Genomic DNA, 18,569 nt, shown 5'->3' with positions numbered 1-18,569 from the left:
AAATGATGAGCCAATTAAAACATGTATTTTTCAACCAAAAATTACAAGACAGGCAAAGAAACAGGAAAAGTGTGACCAATATTCAGGAGAAAAGCAGGTAATAGAAACTGTTCTTAGTGGACCTAGGCATTGGACTTAGAGCAAAAAATGAATGGAAGCCATGTGTAGAGTTAAAGGAAAATATGATGAAAGTGATTTAAATAAATAAATCTCAATAAACGACATTTTAAAAAGAATCAAATGGGAATTCTGGAATTGAAAAACAATAACTAAAATAAAAAATTTACTAGAGGGCTTAATAAAAGACATATTTAAGTATATACCTTTAAGTTAGATCAACACTTAAAGACATAAATAGAAATTATCCAACCTGAAGGAAGAGAAAAAAAAGAACAATGAAAAGCATCCCAAGGACTTCCCTGGTGGCCCAGAGCCTGTGAGACAGCAACACACACATGCACGCACACAGGCACACACCATACACACACATACATGGAGTCCCACAAGTAGAGGAAAGAGAGGGACAGAAAAAATATTTCAATAACTAATGGCAAAAACCATTCCAAATTTGATGAAAAGCATTTATCTACGAACCCAATAAGCTCAATGAGCCCCAAATAGGATAAAAACAAAGATGTATCACAGCTAAATTTTTTTTTAATTAATTAATTTTATTTATTTATTTTTGGCTGCGTTGGGTCTTCGTTGCTGCGTGCTGACTTTCTCTAGTTGCGGCCAGCGGGGGCTACTCTTCGATGCTGTGCGCGAGCTTCTCATTGCGGTGGCTTCTCTTTGTTGCTGAGCACAGGCTCTAGGCACGCGGGCTTCAGTAGTTGTGGCACGTGGGCTCTAGAGCACGGGCTCAGTAGTTGTGGCGCATGGGTTTAGTTGCTCCGTGGCATGTGGGATCTTTCCAGACCAGGGCTCGAAACCACGTCCCCTGCATTGGCAGGCAGATTCTTAACCACTGTGCCACCAGGGAAGCCCACAGTTAAACTTTAAAACCCAAAGACAAAGAGGAAATCTTGAAAGTAGCAAGAGAAAAACTACTCCTTCTGTGCAGAGAACCAGCAACACGATTAAAGCTGACTTCTTGTCAGAAACACCAGAGGCCTGCAGGCAATGCTTGAGAAGGAATAACAGCAAAAATAACCTTTCACAGCCTGTAGAGGAGGTGAGAGCACCTCCTGCGTCCAAAGGTAGACAAAGACATTACAGGGGAAAGAAAGCTATATACACACCAACATTCCTCCTGGACATTGACACAAAAATCCTTAATAAAAAATACCAGCGAGGGCTTCCCTGGTGGCGCAGTGGTTGGGAGTCTGCCTGCCAATGCAGGGGACACAGGTTCGTGCCCCGGTCCGGGAAGATCCCACATGCCGCGGAGCAGCTGGGCCCGTGTGCCACAACTACTGAGCCTGCGCTCTGGAGCCCGTGGGCCACAGTTACGGAGGCCCGCGTGCCTGGAGCCTGTGCTCCACAACAAGAGAAGCCACCGCAATGAGAAGCCCACGCACCGCAACGAAGAGTAGCCCCCGCTCGCTGCAACTAGAGAAAGCACCCACGCAGCAAGGAAGACCCAGCGCGGCCAAAAATAAATAAATTAAATAAATAAATTGATTTTTAAAAATCATAATAAAAAGCTATTATGAGATTTAAAAAAATACCAGCGAAATCCAGCAACACATAAAAAAGAATTTATCCCAGGAATTCAATGTTGGTTTAATATTCAAAAAGTTAATTAATGTACTATACTATATAGATAACATGAAAGACAAAGAAATGATCATTTTAATAGACACAAAAAGAATCTGAAATTCTTTTTCAGGAAGCCAATACTCATTGATGATTTAAAAAAAAATACTTTCAAAAAAGTAGAAGTAGAAGGGAACTTTCTAAACCCGGTAAAAGGGCAGGTACAGAAAAACTTACAGTGGTGATCATATTCAGTAGTGAAAGACCACCAACTCTCACCTTCAGATGGGGAGGAGACGTCACCGTCCACGCTCACCCTGCTGTTCGACGTTGTGCTGTAGAGTCCAGCCTGCACAACAAGGCAGGACAAAGAAAAGATCATGCTTGAATTGGAATGGAAAAATAGCTGTCTTTATTTACAGATGATATGATCCCATACTTAGAAATAGTTTAGTAAGATCTCAGGATATAAGATCAATATACAAAAATCAATTGTTTTTATATACTAGAAATGAACAATTTGAAATGAAATTAGGGAGAATTTTTCATTCATAGTAGCACTGAAAGTAATAGAATACTTGGGAATAAATTTAACAAAAGAAGCACAAGACTTGAGCTGAGGAAAATCCAGATCTAAATAAATGGAGAGATATTCTTTCTTCATGGATTAGAAGACTCAAGTCTTCGTCAAGATGGTGATTCTCCCAGAATTAATCTATAGATTCGATGCAATTCCTATCAAATTTCTAGCAGAACTCTGTAGAAATAGACAAGTTGATCCTAAAGTTTATATGAAAATGGAAGGACTCAGAAGAGCCAAAACAATTTCTAAAAGGACAAAATTAGAACAGATACACTCCGCCACTTCAAAACGCTACAAAGCCCCAGTGGCAAAAGACATACTGTAGGCATAAGGATTGAGACACACATCAGTGAAACAGAATTAAGCGTCCAGAAATGAACCCACATATGTATGGACAGCTGGTTGTTGACGAAGATGTCAAGACAACTTAACATGAAAAGATTAGTGATTTTAACAAAAGGTGCTGAGACAACCGGATATCCACATGCAAAAAATAATAACTTAGACCTATAACTTGATCGTACACACAAGCTACCTCAAAATGCATCATAGGCTTAAATGTAAAAGTTAAAATTACAAAACCACTGGAAGAAAAATGAGAAAATATTCATGGCCTTGGGTCAGTTCTTAACACAACACCAAAAGCACGACACATGAAAGAGAAAATTGATTCCTTGGACTTTATCAAAACTACAAGCTTTTGCACTTCAAAGGAGACTATCAAGAAAGTGAAAAGACAAGTCACAGACTGGGGGAGACTGCAAATCTTCTACCTGCTGAAGGACTTGTATCCAGAATATATGAAGAGTTTTAAAAATTCAGTAACAACAAGACAAACAACCCAATTGAAAAATGTTCAGAACATTTAAACAAACATTTCACCACAGATATACAGGTGGCTGAGAAACCCACGAAGAGATGTATAGTTAATGATGGAATAAAATGTATGTTTTTAAGACAAGACAAGAAAATTTAAGCAGACCATACTCTCCGCCCTGGGCCCTCCTCAAGAGCAAGAATCTCTGCCTCACCAAAAAGATCATTTTTTTTTTCCCTCCTTCCTTCTTTTGCTAGTACTGTTACGGTCATGGTGACCTGCACTCGATTCATACGTGTAGAGCTGGAGTGTGTATTTTCGGTGAACTTTACATAAAATGTCAGGGTCATTTCGATGAACAACGCTTTGTCTTGAAAATGTATAGAGCTGTGCCTTCAACTTCTAGCAAGCTGAACAGTCCTCAGAGTTTTCTGAGTTATAATCCTCAGGTTGCCTTGAATAAAATTCTCTATTTCTTCCTTAGATGGACTACTGATTAATTTTTGTTGACATTAGCATCATTAGTTATTAGGGATGCAGATTCAAACCACGGTGAGATATCACTCATCCTACTAGTGGGTACGAGGTCAGCGTTATGAGCAGAATTGTTTCCTCCCAAAATTCATACGTAGAAGCCCTAACCCTCAGGACCTCAGCCTGTGACAGTATGTGGAAATATGGTCTTTAAAGAGATAATTAAGTTAAAATGAAGTCATATGGGTGGCCTTAATCCATTCTGACTAGTGTCCTTATAAGAAAAGGAGGTTAGGGACTTCCCTGGTGGCGCAGTGGTTAAGAATCCGCCTGCCAATGCAGGGGACATGGCTTCGAGCCCTGGTCCGGGAAGATGCCACATGCCGCGGAGCAGCTAACCCTGTGCTCCACAACTACTGAGCCTGCGCTCTAGAGCCCGTGAGCCACAACTACTGAAGCCCACGTGCCTAGAGCCCATGCTCCGCAGCGAAGAGTAGCCCCCGCTCACTGCAACTAGAGAAAGCCCGCGCGCAGCAACAAAGACCCAATGCAGCCAATAATTAATTATTTATTTTTTAAAGGCTTAAAAAAAAAAGGAAAAGGAGATTAGGACACAGATACACGCAGAGGAAAGGCCATCTGAAGACACAGGGAGAAGCGGGCCTCTATAAGGCAAGGAGAGAGGCCCAGAGGAAACCAACCCTGACGACACCTTGATGTCTGACTTCCAACCTCCAGAATCATAAGGAAATAATTCCTGTTGTTTAAGCCACCCGGTCTGTGGTACTTAGTTACGGCAGCCCTCGCGAGCGAATACAGACGGCTGCAGCAAAAAGGAGAGATGGTAACACGCGTCCGGGGCGGGGGTGAAGCCAAGCCCCTCTGCGCCGCTGATGGGAATATGAAATGCTGCAGCCACTTTGGAAAAAAGTTAAAACATTTTCTTTAAAAACTACATGTAAACTACCATACGACCCAGCAATTCCACTCCTAAGTACCTGCCCAAGAGAAATGAAAGCCCTGTGTCCACACAAACACTAGTCCAAGAACGCTGGCGGCAACGCTGTCAACAGTAGACACACCCGGGACGAACAGTCCAGAGCCTGGCGACTGAATAGATAAGACGGGACACATCCGCAACACGGGGCACTAGTCAACAGCAAAAAGGCATGACACAGCCGCGCCATCGCTCCTCGGCCAGCTGTGAGCCCAGGTGTGGAGCCCCGACCCTGCTGGGCTGAGCCCCGGGGTCCTGAGACCACGGCCCCCGCTCACCTGCTCACTCGGACAACGCGCCTGCGCGGCGGCTGCTCTATGCCTGGCGCTGTGCAGGCTCTGGGCCACAGCGGCTACCAGGAGCCACAGGCTTGCCCTCCGAAAGCGGACAGTCGGGGCTTTGGACGCCGAGCCGTGAGGAGGAGGCCCTCTGGGCGGGTGGGGGCCCAACCCAGCTGTGCCTGAACCAAGCGGACCAAAGGGGGCAAGACTGCGCGCCCGACAAAGTGGTGCCTGGGAGCCTGGACATCCCCAGGGTAGGATGCTGGCCAGGGTGTCTGTCCCCTCCCCGCCCCCCCTGCAGTGCGGTGGTGTGAGTGTGTGAGGTGTATGTATATGTGTGTGCAGCGTGTGAATGGTGTGTGTGTGAGATGTGTGCCGTGGGTGGATGCGGTGTGCGTGTCTAAGCCAGTGACAGGTTGGGGGGGCGTCACAGCTCCTACGGGCACGCGTGGGAGGGGGCGGCGCAGCTCCTACGGGCACGCGTGGGAGGCGGGGCGGCGGCGGCAGACGCACTGCTCGCCTCCTCCAGCCTGCATCTCCCTGGCAACAACGGCAGCCTCGGTCTGGGGCTCGGCCCCTCCCCCGCCGCGCCCCAGCTGAGAAGCGTCTGGAACCGCATCCTTCCTCCGCATCCTTGTCCTGCGACTGCATCCTGCTGCAGCTGCCCGTTGGAGCCGCCTGTGAGCCATTTGCACATTTGTCCTTGTGGAGCGGAGCTGGGGGGCGGGTGGGGGGCCGAGTGTGCTCACGAGTGTTGGGTGTGCGGGGGTCGCAGGTATACTGGTGTGTGTGCACGGATGTGCGAGGGGCGTGTGCAGGGGTGAGAGAGTGGCGGGGGGGGGGAACTGCGGCTGACCCGTTGGCAGCCGGCCGGGCAGGGGTCGGCCCAAGCGCAGGAGGTTGTCCTCAGGCCCCCCCGAGGATCCGGGGCCTCCGCGGGGAGAGTCCCTGCCTGGATGTTCCAGAAGGGTCGTGGGTGTCCAGCCTTGCGCAGACCCGACGTGCCTCCCAGATTCCCGTCCGCGGTAGAGCGGGGCAGCTCGGGTGGGGGTAGGACTGCTGGACATCAGCTCGCCCTGTCCCATGGAGACTGCAGCCCCCTCCCCGCGAGCCAGCTCCACCTCTGCAGGTCTGAGAGAGCCAGTGGGAGATGGGCGTCCCGAGGTGGAGAAGGGGTGCCAGTTCCAGCTCTACCTGAGGTTCAGCTCTACCTGAGGGGGTGGGGGAGGCAGAAGGGGCTTCCGACGGACCAGATCACGAAGCGCTGCCGGCAACGGCACGGTGGTGGCGGAGGTGAGGGAGGCTGCGTGGCAGGCGGGACGTGGCCAAGAAGCGGAGAGAGGGCATTTGTCCAGAACCGCCTGCCGCGGGCTCTCGGTGCGGAGCCACAGGTGGCTGGTACTTGGGACGCTGAAGCCGGGGGCAGACCTGCACCTCCCCCCACCTGCCCCGCTCGCCTGGGCCTCTCAGGGCTGGGCTGGCGCCTGCAGTCCACCTGCCCTTGAACCGGCAGTCAAACCCACCATCGGCCTGCAGGGCAACGGGTGGGAGCGCACCTGGGTGGGCGTTGTGGCTGGGCCTGGAAGGGGCGGCGCGGGGGCGGGGGCCTTGCGGGGTTCGGCAAAGCGCGCAGGCCCCCCGCGCTCCGTTGTCACACGCACGCCCAATGCACACAGGACGCTCGTGCCCGCCCGCACATGCAGGCGCCGGTGCATACCTCCGAGTGACGCAGCATCCCAGGGTGGCGTATGTGTGAAAGCGAGTCTGTGACGTGACCTGCAGCCAAGCTTCCTGAGTGCTTTCGGCTGAGGGTCCGTGCCCTCCCGTCCAGCCACCGATCGCAGCCTCAGCACAACCTCACTGCTCAACCTGTGCCCCCTCCCCAAGCCTCGTAGAGGAGACGTACACCGCCCCACATCCCAGCCCAGCAGCCTACGGCGAGCGGGGAGCAGCTGATCCGCTGTCGAAGGCACAATTACAGCGCAGCGTGGAGGGAGGGGGCCGGTGGGAGGAGTAGGGAAGACCCCTCCCATTCCACGGAGCTAAGTGTCGTGTGAATGAGGCCAGCCAGCCTGCCCAGAGGGTCTGCATGACTCAGGCAGGGAAAGGAATTTTGCGGGGGGGGGGGCTTCCCAGATGCAGCCCAGCCCCTACCCCAGCATTCTGCCTGGAACAAGGCGCCTAGAGTCAGATGCAGAGGGTCCGTTGGGCCCCCAAGTCTTTTCTCCAAGAAGACGTGTCATTGCCTGCCTGTCTCTGTTGCCATGGAAACCCAGGATGATGTAACGTGGACGTCATGCAGAGGCAGAGGAGTTGGAGCTTACGTTTGGCTTAAAGGGAACCCAGAGGCGGAGCTCGTATGGATAGGGGCCTCCTGCGGGAGAGGAGGGGGAGACCTCGGCCTTCCGCCTTCCAGGGGGCGTGGCCACCAAGCTGAGATAGACAGGTTTGCGGGGGTGGGGGCTGTGCCCCCTCTGCCCCTCCCGGCTCCTGTCTGTAAACCGCAGGTTGGGTTTGAGAGTCGCGGGGCGTCTGCTGCGTGAAGGCCCCCAGCCCCCTCCCCCTGGAGGGCACCCTCCCCAGCCCCTCGCCAAGCTCCCCTAAAGGCCGGGGCGCTTGCTGTCCCCACCTCGCACAGCCCTCCCCTGCAGTGCCCAGTCGTTCCCCCCCGCCCTCCTCCGCGGCCCCCTTTCGGCGGTTTTCATCTCTATTTCCTTCTTCGCACGGATCGCCCGACCTTCTTTTATTTATATGTTGATGGCTCCTTGTCCGTCTCTGCCTCGTGGAGCGTGGACGTCATATACGCGCGGTACGAGCGAAGAAGGACAGATGTCCCGCCCGCCTGGGGCAGGTGCCCAGGTGCCCGGACGTCATCCACAGGCCGAGGCCCGGCCAGGCCTCGACCCACCTCAGGAAGAGCACACCGCCTCAGCCTGGGGTGGGTGGGGAGTGGGGACGCTTTGCCGGTCTGTACGGCCCGGGCAAGGCGCGCACATCCGGGGAAGGGCGCCGGCTCAAGACCCTAAGAGAAGCCTCCTCCGCGGGCGCCTGGGGAGTGAATCCACGATGGGGCGGCCCCTCTCCCAGCCTGGGCCGGGGGCTTCCTGCCCTCCCCACAGTGGCCGCCCCGAGCCTCCCTGCCCAATGCCTCCCACACGTCCTGCAGGTCTGTCTGACTCTGCCGCTGGCAGGGCCTCCCCCTCTGCGTTCCCACCTGGCCTGCCCGCACCGGCACCCACAGCAGGGCCTGGCTGCCGGGGTTTGAGTGAGGGCCTGGCAGGCACCTGCGGTGGTGGAGCTGATGCCCAGGAGGGTCGCTCAGGACAGAAGTTTGAGGGTTGCAGGGTGGATGCAGGCAGTGGCGAGGGAGGGGCCACATTCGGAGGCCAGGGCGGAAAGCTCAGCCCGAGGTCCTCGTTAGGAAGGGGACAGCCAGGGCACAGTTGTCAAAAGGCTGTTCAGTCCTGGGAGAGGGCGTGGCCTGGCTGTGCCTCTGCTACCTGCCCGCTGTCGTTTGGTTTTGTTTGTTTTTAACCTTTTTTGTTGTGAAATATAACGAACTCAGAAGAGGACACGAAGCAAACGTGCAGCCTAATGATTCGTCATAAGTGAACCCCAGGCGTCCAGCATCCAAGAGAAGACCGGAAACGCCCGCCCCGCCCCGAAGCCGCTCCCCTCCCCCAAGGGCACCACCGGGGACTCTGCAGACGCAGGAGCATTGGCCGCACCTCCGAGCTCCTGAGCGCGGGATGGGGTCCTAAACAAGGCTGTTGTGTTTCTTTATTCTCGACCCTTCATGTGTGCCTGGCTTCTTCTGGCCGACGCTGGCTTTGTGATTCAGGGCTGTTCTTGCAGGTAGCGTGGTCCCTTCCCTTCCCTGCTCTGACGACCTCGCAGAAACGCCTCTATTCATGTGCTTGTTCCACTGTGGAGATGCCCCGTGGTGCGCGCGTCTGTGGGCAGTGCTGCTGTGCACGTGGGTGCACACCTGCCTTCCTGCGGGGTGTCTGCCCAGGAGTGAGTGAGGCCGTCACAGGTTCAACACCCTAGATAAAGCGGCCCCACCCCACCCTGTGGCGGCCTGTGTTCCTGCTCTCCCTGTCCTGGTGTTCGGCTTCCCCCCGCCCCGCTCCCCCACCACCACCCCCGCAATTTGTCTCTTCAAGGATAATGGAGTGAGCACCATTTCAGTATTCATGGCCATTGGAAATCCTCTTCTGTCCATTTTTCTCTTGGGTGATCTGCCTGTCTTTCTTGACCAGCTTGAGACGCTCTGTTTATGCGGTAGATGCCTGACCCATCTTGGCTTCCACCATAGCTGGGTGGCTCCGGACAGCAGACGTTCGTTCTTGCACAGCTCTGGGGGCGAGAGGCGGGACATCAAGATATTGCAAGGGCCGAGCTCCCCTGAGGCTCCAGGGGAGGCTCCTTCCTTCCTCTTCCAGCTTCGGTGGCCCCAGGAGTCCCTTGGCTTGTGGCCACCTCCCTCTAGTATCCACCTCCGTCTTCAACATGGCTTCCTTCCTGTGTGTGTCTGTGTCCAAATTTCTCCCTTCTTATAAGGACACCAGTCATTGGATCAGGGTCCACCCTAATCCAGTATGAGCTCATCTTAACTTGATTAGATCTGCAGAGACCCTATTTCCAAATAAGATCACGTTCACAGGTGCCCAGGTTAGGACTTGGGCTCGTCTTGTTGTTGAACCCACAACAAGTCCTTTCTCATTTGCAGGTTGCAAATATTTTCTCCCAGTCTTGGTTTCTGTTTCCATTCTTTGAAGGCTGTGTTTTGATGGGCAGAAGCTCTTAATTTTTTAATTGAACTGTAGTTAATTTACAGTGTTGTGTTAGTTTCAGGTGTACAGCAAAGTGATTCAGTTATACATATATAGCTATTCCTTTTTGGATTCTTTTCCATTATAGGTTATTACAAGATATTGATTATAGTTCCCTGTGGTACACAGTAGGTCCTTGTTGTTTACCTATTTTATATATAGTAGTGTGTATATGTTAATCCCAAACTCCTAATTTATCTCCCCCTACCCCTGCTATCCCCTTTGGTAACCATACGTTTGTTATAAGAAGCTGTTAATTTTAATGTAGTTCTTTTATCAATATTTTCTTTTGTGGTTAGCGCTTATTTGTGATACTGAAAAACTCTTTCCCTCCCTGAGACCAGGAAAATATTCTCCTGTATTATCTCCACGACGCTTTTCCATCTTGGCTTATCCACCGGGAGTAGATTTTTGTGTGGGGTGTGAGGTGGGGATTGGGTCCACTGTTTGCCATGTGGACGTCGGGTGGCCATCCCCAAGCTTTGCAGTGACATCTCCGTGGTCCGTGTGTATAGGGTGTGTCACATGGGTCTTTGTACATCACGCAGTGATACCACACAGCTATGTGACAAGCTAGACGCCTGGCAGACAAGTGCCCCCCTCGGTCTTTTCCAAGATGTTATGAGTATCCTTGTCCCTCTGCCTTCCATATAAAATTACAAAGTTTATCAAATTCACACAAAAAGGACTTCCCTGGTAGCGCAGTGGTTGGGAATCCGCCTGCCAATTCAGGGGACACGGGTTCGAGCCCTGGTCTAGGAAGATCACACATGCCACGGAGCAACTAAGCCCATGTGCCACAACTACTGAGTCCATGCGCCACAACTACTGAAGCCCGCGTGCCTAGAGCCTGTACTCCACAACAAGAGAAGCCACCACAACGGGAAGCCCATGCACTGCAATGAGAGTAGCCCCCGCTCGCTGCAACTAGAGAAAGCCCACGCACAGCAACGAAGACCCAACACAGCCAAAAATAAATTAAATAAATTTATTTTAAAAATACATAACTATTGATATATTTTTTAAAAATTTCACCTTGGAATTTTGATTGGGATTTATTGATTCTATAGCTACACTTTGAGGGGAAATGATGTTTTTAAACATGGAAACTTCCAAAATCCATGACCATATATTTCCCCATTTATTTAAGGAATTTAGGAGTTATTTGGTCTCAGTCAATAATGTCTTTTTTAGGGGCTTCCCTGGTGGCACAGTGGTTGAGAGTCCACCTGCCGATGTAGGCGACACGGGTTTGTGCCCCGGTCTGGGTAGATCCCACATGCCGTGGAGCGGCTGAGCCCGTGAGCCATGGCCGCTGAGCCTGCGCATCCGGAGCCTGTGCTCCGCAACGGGAAAGGCCACAACAGTGGGAGGCCCGCGTACCGCAAAAAATAAATTAATAATAATAATGTCTTTTTTAAAAAAAAATTTATTTAGGCTGCACAGGGTCTTAGTTGTGGCATGCAGGCTTCTTAGTTGTGGCAGGCATGCAGGATCTAGTTCCCTAACCAGGGATCAAACCTGGGCCCCCTGCATTGGGAGCGTGGAGTCTTACCCACGGGACCACCTGGGAAGTCCCAGTCAATAGTGTCTTGACAGAGGTTTCTTCTGGTTTTCCACAGGGAGGTCCTTCTAATCTCTTGTTAGACCTGCTCCTGAGCATTCGATATCTCTGATACTGTGTAAGTGGAATATTTCAACAAATTATGTTTTAATTTTTTGTCACTGATACATAGAAACAGAACTGATTTCTGAATACCTTAAGCCCATCAACTCTGCTGAACTCACTTTCCAACCCGTATAATTTATACGCAGATTCTCTTAGATTTTCTACACACAGAAGATGCTTTCTCTGTGAATAATGAGAGTCTTACCTAATCTCATCCAGGCTTTGTACCTCTTATTTCTTTTTCCTGCCATATGGCTTGGCTAGGACCTCTATAAATCACCATCATTTATAGAACTGATAATAAAGGGCCTTGTATCTCCCTTTCTTTTTTTTTTTTTTTTTTTTGGCTGTGCCGCGCAGCTTGTGGGATCTTAGTTCCCAGACCAGGGACTGAACTGGGCCCTCGACAGTGAAAGCATGAAGTCCTAACCACTGGACCACCAGGGAATTCCAATAGATTTTTTAAAATAGTAAACAAATGTTGAACCTTACCAGATACTTTTTCAGCTACTATTGAAATTGATGAGATCATTTTTCTTCTTTATTCTGTTCATATGGTGAAAATAATGATTGCTTTCAGATGTGAAATTTCCAGAATACACCCAGCCTTTTAATATCTTGCTAGATTCCACATGCTTGCATTTTATCTGGGGCCTTGGCACTGGTGTTGGTGGATAGCATGGCCTGCGAGGTCTTCTGTCTCGTTGTCCTTGCCGAGTTCTGAGATAGAGGTCGTGCTGGCTTCACAAGCTGGGGTGTGCTCCCGTGTTCTTTCCTCTGGATGAGTTTTGTATGAAATTTGCATGATTTCCTCCTTAAATGATTGGTAGAATCCAGGGGTGATGCTGCCTGGGCCTGGAGTTCTTTGTTGGAAGATTTTAACAAGAGATTTAATTTCTTAGTGGACATGGGACCATTTCTTTCTCCTTTTGATTGACTGAGTATATTTTGTGTTTCTGTTTTTTCAGTTTCAAGTCATTTGCTGTGTTCCTTTTCTCTTATCAGTCAGCCTAGAAGTGAAACCATCTTGACCTCCCCCAGGAAGCTTTGTGCTCCTCCAAGCCATGCAGGTCCCTCCCACCTCCTGCCTGCCCCCCACTCCTGTTCTTGTCAGGGCGTTCCAGCTCCCCAGATGGTCCAGTCCATGTACACCATTACTGCCACGCTCTGTGCAGTTAGCTCTTGGATTCATTCACCAGCATCCTCTTTCTGTAGCTCTTTGTTACTTCCTGCATCTCCAGTAGGGTTGCCAGATAAAACATAGGACACCCAGTTAAATTTGAATTTCAGATAGACAATACTTTTTAGTATAAATATGTTCCTGTATTGCATATTACATGGATATATCATAAAAAGCAAAAGCATCCGTTGCTTATCTGAAATTCAGATTTAACCTGGCGTACCGTACTGGCCACCCTACTCTCCAGGCTTCTATCTGGGATTGTTTTCTGTTGGTTGCTGCCCTTAGAATATCTCCTGGAGCAGGTGGGCCAGTGGAAGACTCTGCCAGGCAGTCACCAGTCAGAGGCACTCTCGCCTGCACGGCTGTGGGGGCCAAAGGGAGTCCAGGGGGCAGGAAGTGACTAGAATCCTGCGGCTGGACTCACCCGGTTTGTCCTGGGGAGGTTGGCCTGGCCACCCACGGCCCAACCCACCTCTGGCGTGAGGAGCATAAGGGCCAGCCTGGGGCCCTCTCACTCCAGAGCCAGCTGGTGTGGACATCTGTTATGTGGCCAGTGACCCTGTGTCTGCCTCTGGACAGGACGAGAACTGCCATCCACCATGGTGAAGCTGAACTGCAGCTTCTCGGGGAAGACAGGCTCCGGGGACGGGGCTACCATGGACAGCGTCCCTCTGATCAGTCCCCTGGATGTCAGCCAGCTACAGCCTGCGTTCTCCGACCAGGTGAGGGGCCTGGGCCAGCGTGGAGGCCTGTGTCATCCTGCCCTGGAAACACACGGGCGTTAGCAAGGTGGCTTTAGGTGTGGCCTCCTCTAAGGGGCAGCTGAGCAAGTGGAGGAAGGGCCAGGCTGAGCCCGCTGTGTGCCCCGATCGGCTCCCCCCGCCACCCAGAACTGCCCTTTCCTCATCTGCAAACCAGGGTAAACTGGCCACAGGTGATGGTGAGGATTCACATGCTCTCACAGACAGTGCCCAGCTTGCCTGCGGTCCAGCAGGGGCTCAGCAGCAAAAACTACCCCCTTCCTCTGCTGGGCGTGCTCTTTCTTGGATTGCAGCCTGAGATGAGGTCCTTGGGCAAGGGGTGGGTGGAGGGGGAGCTCTCAGAAGGGACCTGTAAGAAGCAGAGCTCAGCTCAGGCACAGCCCTGCCTGACCCCACCGGAGCTCTGGAGAGTGAATGGCACGCAGAGTTGTCCCAGCCTGAGGCCCCCGTCAGCCATTGGCGAGGGCAGGGGGCACGTCCCAGCATTGCTCCCATGAGCCGAGGGCATTTCTCCAGCGATCTGTGTGGGCTTCGACCATGCCTGCTACCGTTCTGGACCTGGTTCCCAAAGGGAAGGCTCAGTGGTGGGCTTCCTGGAGGAGGGGACCAAGCTGTGGTACCCTGGAAGAGGAAGCTTCTGGCAGGGACAGCTAGCGTCCTCAGAGCCGAAGGCAGCCAGCAGACGTAGGGACTCTTTCCATCATCTGGCCAGGCCCTGGGCTGCCACGGCCCTGGCCGACTTCCAGTGTCCCCCTCCCTTGGTGTCAGCTGGTAGCCACTAGAGCCCTGCCACTAGCACCCACACCACTGCGGGCAGCTGCCCCCTGCCCCCTTTCCCTCCCAGCCCCCCTAGTTCAGGGTCCTCCTGCATCATTTCTTCCCACAGGTTGTCATTAAGACACAGACGGAATACCAGCTGTCCTCCGGGGACCAGCCGACAAAGTTCTCCGACCTAGAGGCCCAGAAGCTGGGCGGCGGCCACCCAGAGGATGCACGTAGCAGGGTAACCCAACCCTCCCCGCCAATTCCATGGGGAGTCAGGGCAGGGGAGGTGGAGAGGCAGCTGCAAGGTGTGGGAACCCAGGCTCTGGACTGGGTGGGCTGGGGGCCCTTGGTCGGGGCCCTGCTCTCAGTAGAGCTGGACAGGGAATCACCCCATCAGAGGTAGGGGTCGGGCCTGGGCAGCAGCAGGCTCTGCTGGCCTCCCTGCTGCTGTAACATGGGGTGCGGGCAGCCGCCGCCCTCGGAGGAGCCCCTGGCAGGAGACGCAGTGCCTGCTTGCGCCCTGCACCCTTTCCCAAGGGGGTCGTTTGTCTCTTCCTCGGTGACTCGCGGATTTCCCGTAGACGATGGAGACTCACTTTTCCTGCTGTGTCTCTGGCAAATGTGTTTTCCTTTCCTTTTCTAGCTCTTCAGCTTACTAATGGTGGCTTTTTTATAACTTTTAGGGTACCATTTCTAAAGCCTTTCATTTCTCAGTAGTAACTCTGCCCCTTTCCCCTTTCCCCATCCTTTCTGAGAGGCCGGTGAGCCCTGGGCTGTGTGCACGATGGGCGCCGGCCCTGAGGTTTGCGGCCCGGGCCCTGCACAGCCTCACCACCCCACCTCTCCTCTCCGCACCTGCCCACCCCCCAGATGCCCACAGGGCGGATGATCGCCTTCACCATGGCGCTCATGGGCTGCCTCCTGATCATGTATAAGGCCATCTGGTATGACCAGTTCAGCTGCCCCGACGGCTTCCTGCTTCGGGTAAGGCCGGTGGACAGGGCACCGGGGCTGGGAAGGGCAGTCGCGCCCTGCAGGCAGAGTGCCAGGGAGGGTCCCAGGGGGGTGTCCTGTGGAAGGATGGGGTGCCTCCCCTCCTCTCCCCCAAGCTACCCCCAGGAGGGTTGGTCTGGGGTGTTCCCAGCTGTATGGGAACGTGACCTGCAAAGGCCCTCAAACCCCGTCACCTTCCAGGTATATTCAAGTCCTATCTTTAGAAAAATTAAAAGAAAAGGTGTTTTAGCGAGAGGTTTTCTCTTTTTGTAATTTAAAAAGTAAAGCATAAGGAAGGAGGTCCAGGTGGAGGGAAGCCTCCCTCACTTGTATGTGGTGTGTTTCTATGTCACAGGATGTTGACGTTTTCTGTATGCTTGGAAAGTGTTCCCCCATCCTTGTTTCTTTTCTCTCAGCTTTGCTTATGGTGACTTTTACCATTTTCAGTGTATTTTTTCAAGACTCTAAGTTTTCAGTAGATAAATCGTCCCCCTTTCCCCGTGATTTCCGAGAGGGGAGCGCTCCCCCCACAGAGGCCACGAGCCCCCACTGTACTTCCAGGGGTGCACCGGGCTGCTAACGGCCCTCACTCACTGGGATTCCCTCGGGGGCCCGCGGGGTGGGGGCGGGCCGCGGGGCACTCGCCGAGCCCCCTCCCCTTCACTCAGGAGGAGGCCATGGCCACCGGCCACCGGTGCTTTCGGAGAAGGGCTGGCTCTCTGCGGAGCCTCCAGGTCTGAATTGCAGGCCTACCCCTGATGGCTTGAAATTACGGCAGAAATCAGTGTATTTAGGGGCACTGTCTACAGTATGATCGAACTGCTCAAAAGCAGAGGTGACCGCCCGCCCGCGGGTGGCCCACGGACGTGGCTCCCGCATCGCGGCTGATGCCACTGAGAAAAAATGCACCCCGTTTTGCACACCCGAGCCCAGGGGCGCGGCCGCCACACCTCCCCCCACCCCCGCCCCTGACCGGCCCCCTTCCGCAGCACAAGATCTGCACCCCGCTGACCCTGGAGATGTACTACACCGAGCTGGACCCTGAGCACCACCGCAGCCTCCTGGCGGCCATCGGGGCCTACCCAGTGGGCCGCAAGCACGGCACGGAGACCCCGTGGTTGTCCGCGAGCTACCACGCCTTCAAGGAGGCGCCCAAGGCGCACAAGGCGCCCGCCCGCGCGGCCATGGCGGCGGTCACCGAGCCCTCGAGGAAACCCTCGGGGAAGCCCTCGGGGAAGCCCTCGGGGGAGGCCTCGGCGCCAGGAGAGAAGGAGGCGGCGCAGAAGGTGGAGGGGAGCGCGCCGCCCCCAGCCCCCCAGTGATGGCCTCTGGCCTCCGGGTCGCAGCCCGTCCGGGTAGGTGGGACCCTCCTCCCTATCCGCCCCACCACCCCCGGGAGGGGCAGGGCGCCGGCCCGGTCGGCCGGAGGCTCATTCAGGGGTGCTGTCCGCCCTGGCGACCCCTGTGACCGCGTGAGGGTCTCGGGCAGGGAGCAGGCACGAGGGCGTGGGCAGGGCAGGATGGGGGATGGGGGGCGTGGGCGCGGGGGTCGGGGACCGGAGTGTGGGGGGCGGGGTCAGTGGGGGGGCGGGATCAGGCGAACTGGAGGCGGGAGGGCGGAGTTCAGCCTCATTTCTTCGCACGCAGGTGGGCGGTGTGGTCGTGCGCCCGCCCCAACTTGCCCGGCCTCACCCCTCCTCCCCTCTGTCTTCGCAGCGTCCCACGCCGGCACCTGTGACCGCCCTCGCCCGACGCTCTGTGGTCGCTGTGGTCGCCGTGGTCGTGCCCCTGCTCCCAGGCCCCCTCGCTGACGCCCCCCGCCCCGTGAGCCTCTAGCTCTGTCGCTTTTCTCTGAGTAAAGATTCACCTCCACCTGGATCTCGCGCTTCTCCTGAGCATCCTCGGCTCTCCGGCCTTTTTCCTGACCCCCCAACCCCGTTCGGGCGAGGACCCGAATTCTGTCCCCCGTTGCCCAGCTTTTCTCAAGCTTTAAAGCTCAATTTAAAAGCATTTATTAACCTAGTAACCTTTGTATATGTCTTCACTTATTCTTTAATTAATACGCCATTAATTTATACATTTAATCTCTCTAAACTGTTAAAGACATTTCCCAGAAGTGACAACTTCATTAATTAGATTCCCTATGGCTCTCATACCCCAGGAGCCCTCTGAGCATCTAACAGCGCGGACCCCACCCGCCTGACACCGCGAGGTCGGAGTCAGATCTTAAACTGAAATTCTCTCACCTCCTGGAACTAAAACCCAGGATTGCTGAGATGAAATTTAAGCCATTTCAAATTAAAACGAGTTGCCTGTGCTGCATCCTCTTAAGACTTCCCCTGGTTTTCAGTAGCGAACAGCAGGAACTGATGCTGCTGGTACCACTTCTGGGCGAACCTAAGCCTAGACGGGCAGCAGGAGCAGGGCTCCACCCTCCCTGCGCCGTGTGCGGGGTCCCGCGGACCACCTCGCCGCACCAGGACAGGCTCCTGGGACGGACCCAGGCCAAGAGGGCCGTGGCTTCTGGCCAGTGTCAGGGTGTGGGCTGGGGCTCGGCTCTGGGTGGCCTGCCCGGCCCCCTGCGGTAGCCCCGGCCCCGCAGCGTGACCCACAGTGCAGACCCTGCAGTAGAACAGGCGAGCAAAGACTCTTTCCCCCGCCCTGCGGCCTGCGATGTGGTGACCCTTCCAGGGCTCCCTCTGCACACAGATGCACACACTCACGTGCACACATACGGTCGTGCCTCGGTACCACGGGGATTGGTTCCAGGACGCCCCACAGATATCCAAGTCTGTGGATACCAAAATCCAGGGGTGCTCGAGTCCCTTATATAAAATGGTGTAATATTTGCACATAACCTACGTACATCCTCCCGTGTACTATAAATCATCCCTAGATTACTTATAATACCTAATACCATGTAAATGCTGTGTAAAAAGTTCCTGGCTTGGCAAATTCAACTTTTGCTCCTTGGAAAGTTCTGGAATTTTTTTTTTTTAATATTTCTGATTGGCAATTGGTTGAATCCTCGTATGCGGAGCCTGAGGGTACATGCACACATGCCGACACACGCGTGCACACATACTCCCACCACCCCCCTCCCAGGTGTCCGGTGATGCAGCCCCCTCCCCACACACGCGTGCACACACATGTTCTTCTGGGGTGAAGACCCTTCCCCAGCTGGGGCGGTGGGCGGAGGCCCGCAGAGGTAGCGGCTGTCCTGGGGTGTTGGACTGGGATGGGGGCTCCTGGCTTGTGTTTTGAGTGGACTCCCCTCAGAAGCGGCCTCCACCCGCCTGGCTGTGGCTGTGTCCCCAGATGGGACGCCCCGCCTCAGGGTTCCTGCCATTCACCTAGCAGCTGGGAATCGGAGGGCGGGGGACCTAGGCCAGAGAAGAGAGTCAGCCGCGGTCCTGCCACGGGGGGCTGCGCAGTCTCTTGGGACCAGACCCCTGAAAACTCAGTTTCCTCGTCTGTAAAATGGGGACCCAGGCAAGCTGGCGCCTGTGGGGT

General features: G+C 54.0%; 1 protein-coding gene across 5 annotated transcripts; it reads left to right on the top strand.

Moving 5' to 3' along the window:
- Positions 1-5,510: 5,510 nt before the first annotated feature.
- CALY (calcyon neuron specific vesicular protein) lies at positions 5,511-17,073 on the top strand. Of its 5 annotated transcripts, none has more exons than XM_060126812.1 (6): positions 5,511-5,530; positions 13,117-13,259; positions 14,185-14,301; positions 14,934-15,047; positions 16,046-16,411; positions 16,773-17,073. In XM_060126812.1, exons 2-5 carry the CDS (start codon positions 13,137-13,139, stop codon positions 16,376-16,378), a joined length of 687 nt encoding a protein of 228 aa, XP_059982795.1. In that variant the 5' UTR covers positions 5,511-5,530; positions 13,117-13,136; the 3' UTR covers positions 16,379-16,411; positions 16,773-17,073. The 5 variants fall into 5 exon arrangements, with proteins under 5 accessions (XP_059982795.1, XP_059982793.1, XP_059982797.1 ...); XM_060126810.1 differs by lacking the exon at positions 5,511-5,530 and adding an exon at positions 7,856-8,705; XM_060126814.1 differs by lacking the exon at positions 5,511-5,530 and adding an exon at positions 7,856-8,705 and having other exon boundaries at positions 16,046-16,415.
- Positions 17,074-18,569: the final 1,496 nt, after the last annotated feature.

Source organism: Lagenorhynchus albirostris, chromosome 16, assembly GCF_949774975.1.
Source record: "Lagenorhynchus albirostris chromosome 16, mLagAlb1.1, whole genome shotgun sequence".
NCBI lineage: Eukaryota > Metazoa > Chordata > Mammalia > Artiodactyla > Delphinidae > Lagenorhynchus > Lagenorhynchus albirostris.
Note: the sequence above shows the minus strand (reverse complement) of the source record. Positions and strands in the feature narration are given on the sequence as shown.

Bases quoted from the DNA above. Each gene is read 5' to 3' on its own strand.
- CALY (XM_060126812.1), top strand. From the start codon at position 13,137: ATGGTGAAGCTGAACTGCAGCTTCTCGGGGAAGACAGGCTCCGGGGAC. The intron at 13,260-14,184 runs GTGAGGGGCCTG...TTCTTCCCACAG, and splicing joins AGCCTGCGTTCTCCGACCAG to GTTGTCATTAAGACACAGAC. The intron at 14,302-14,933 runs GTAACCCAACCC...CCCACCCCCCAG, and splicing joins CAGAGGATGCACGTAGCAGG to ATGCCCACAGGGCGGATGAT.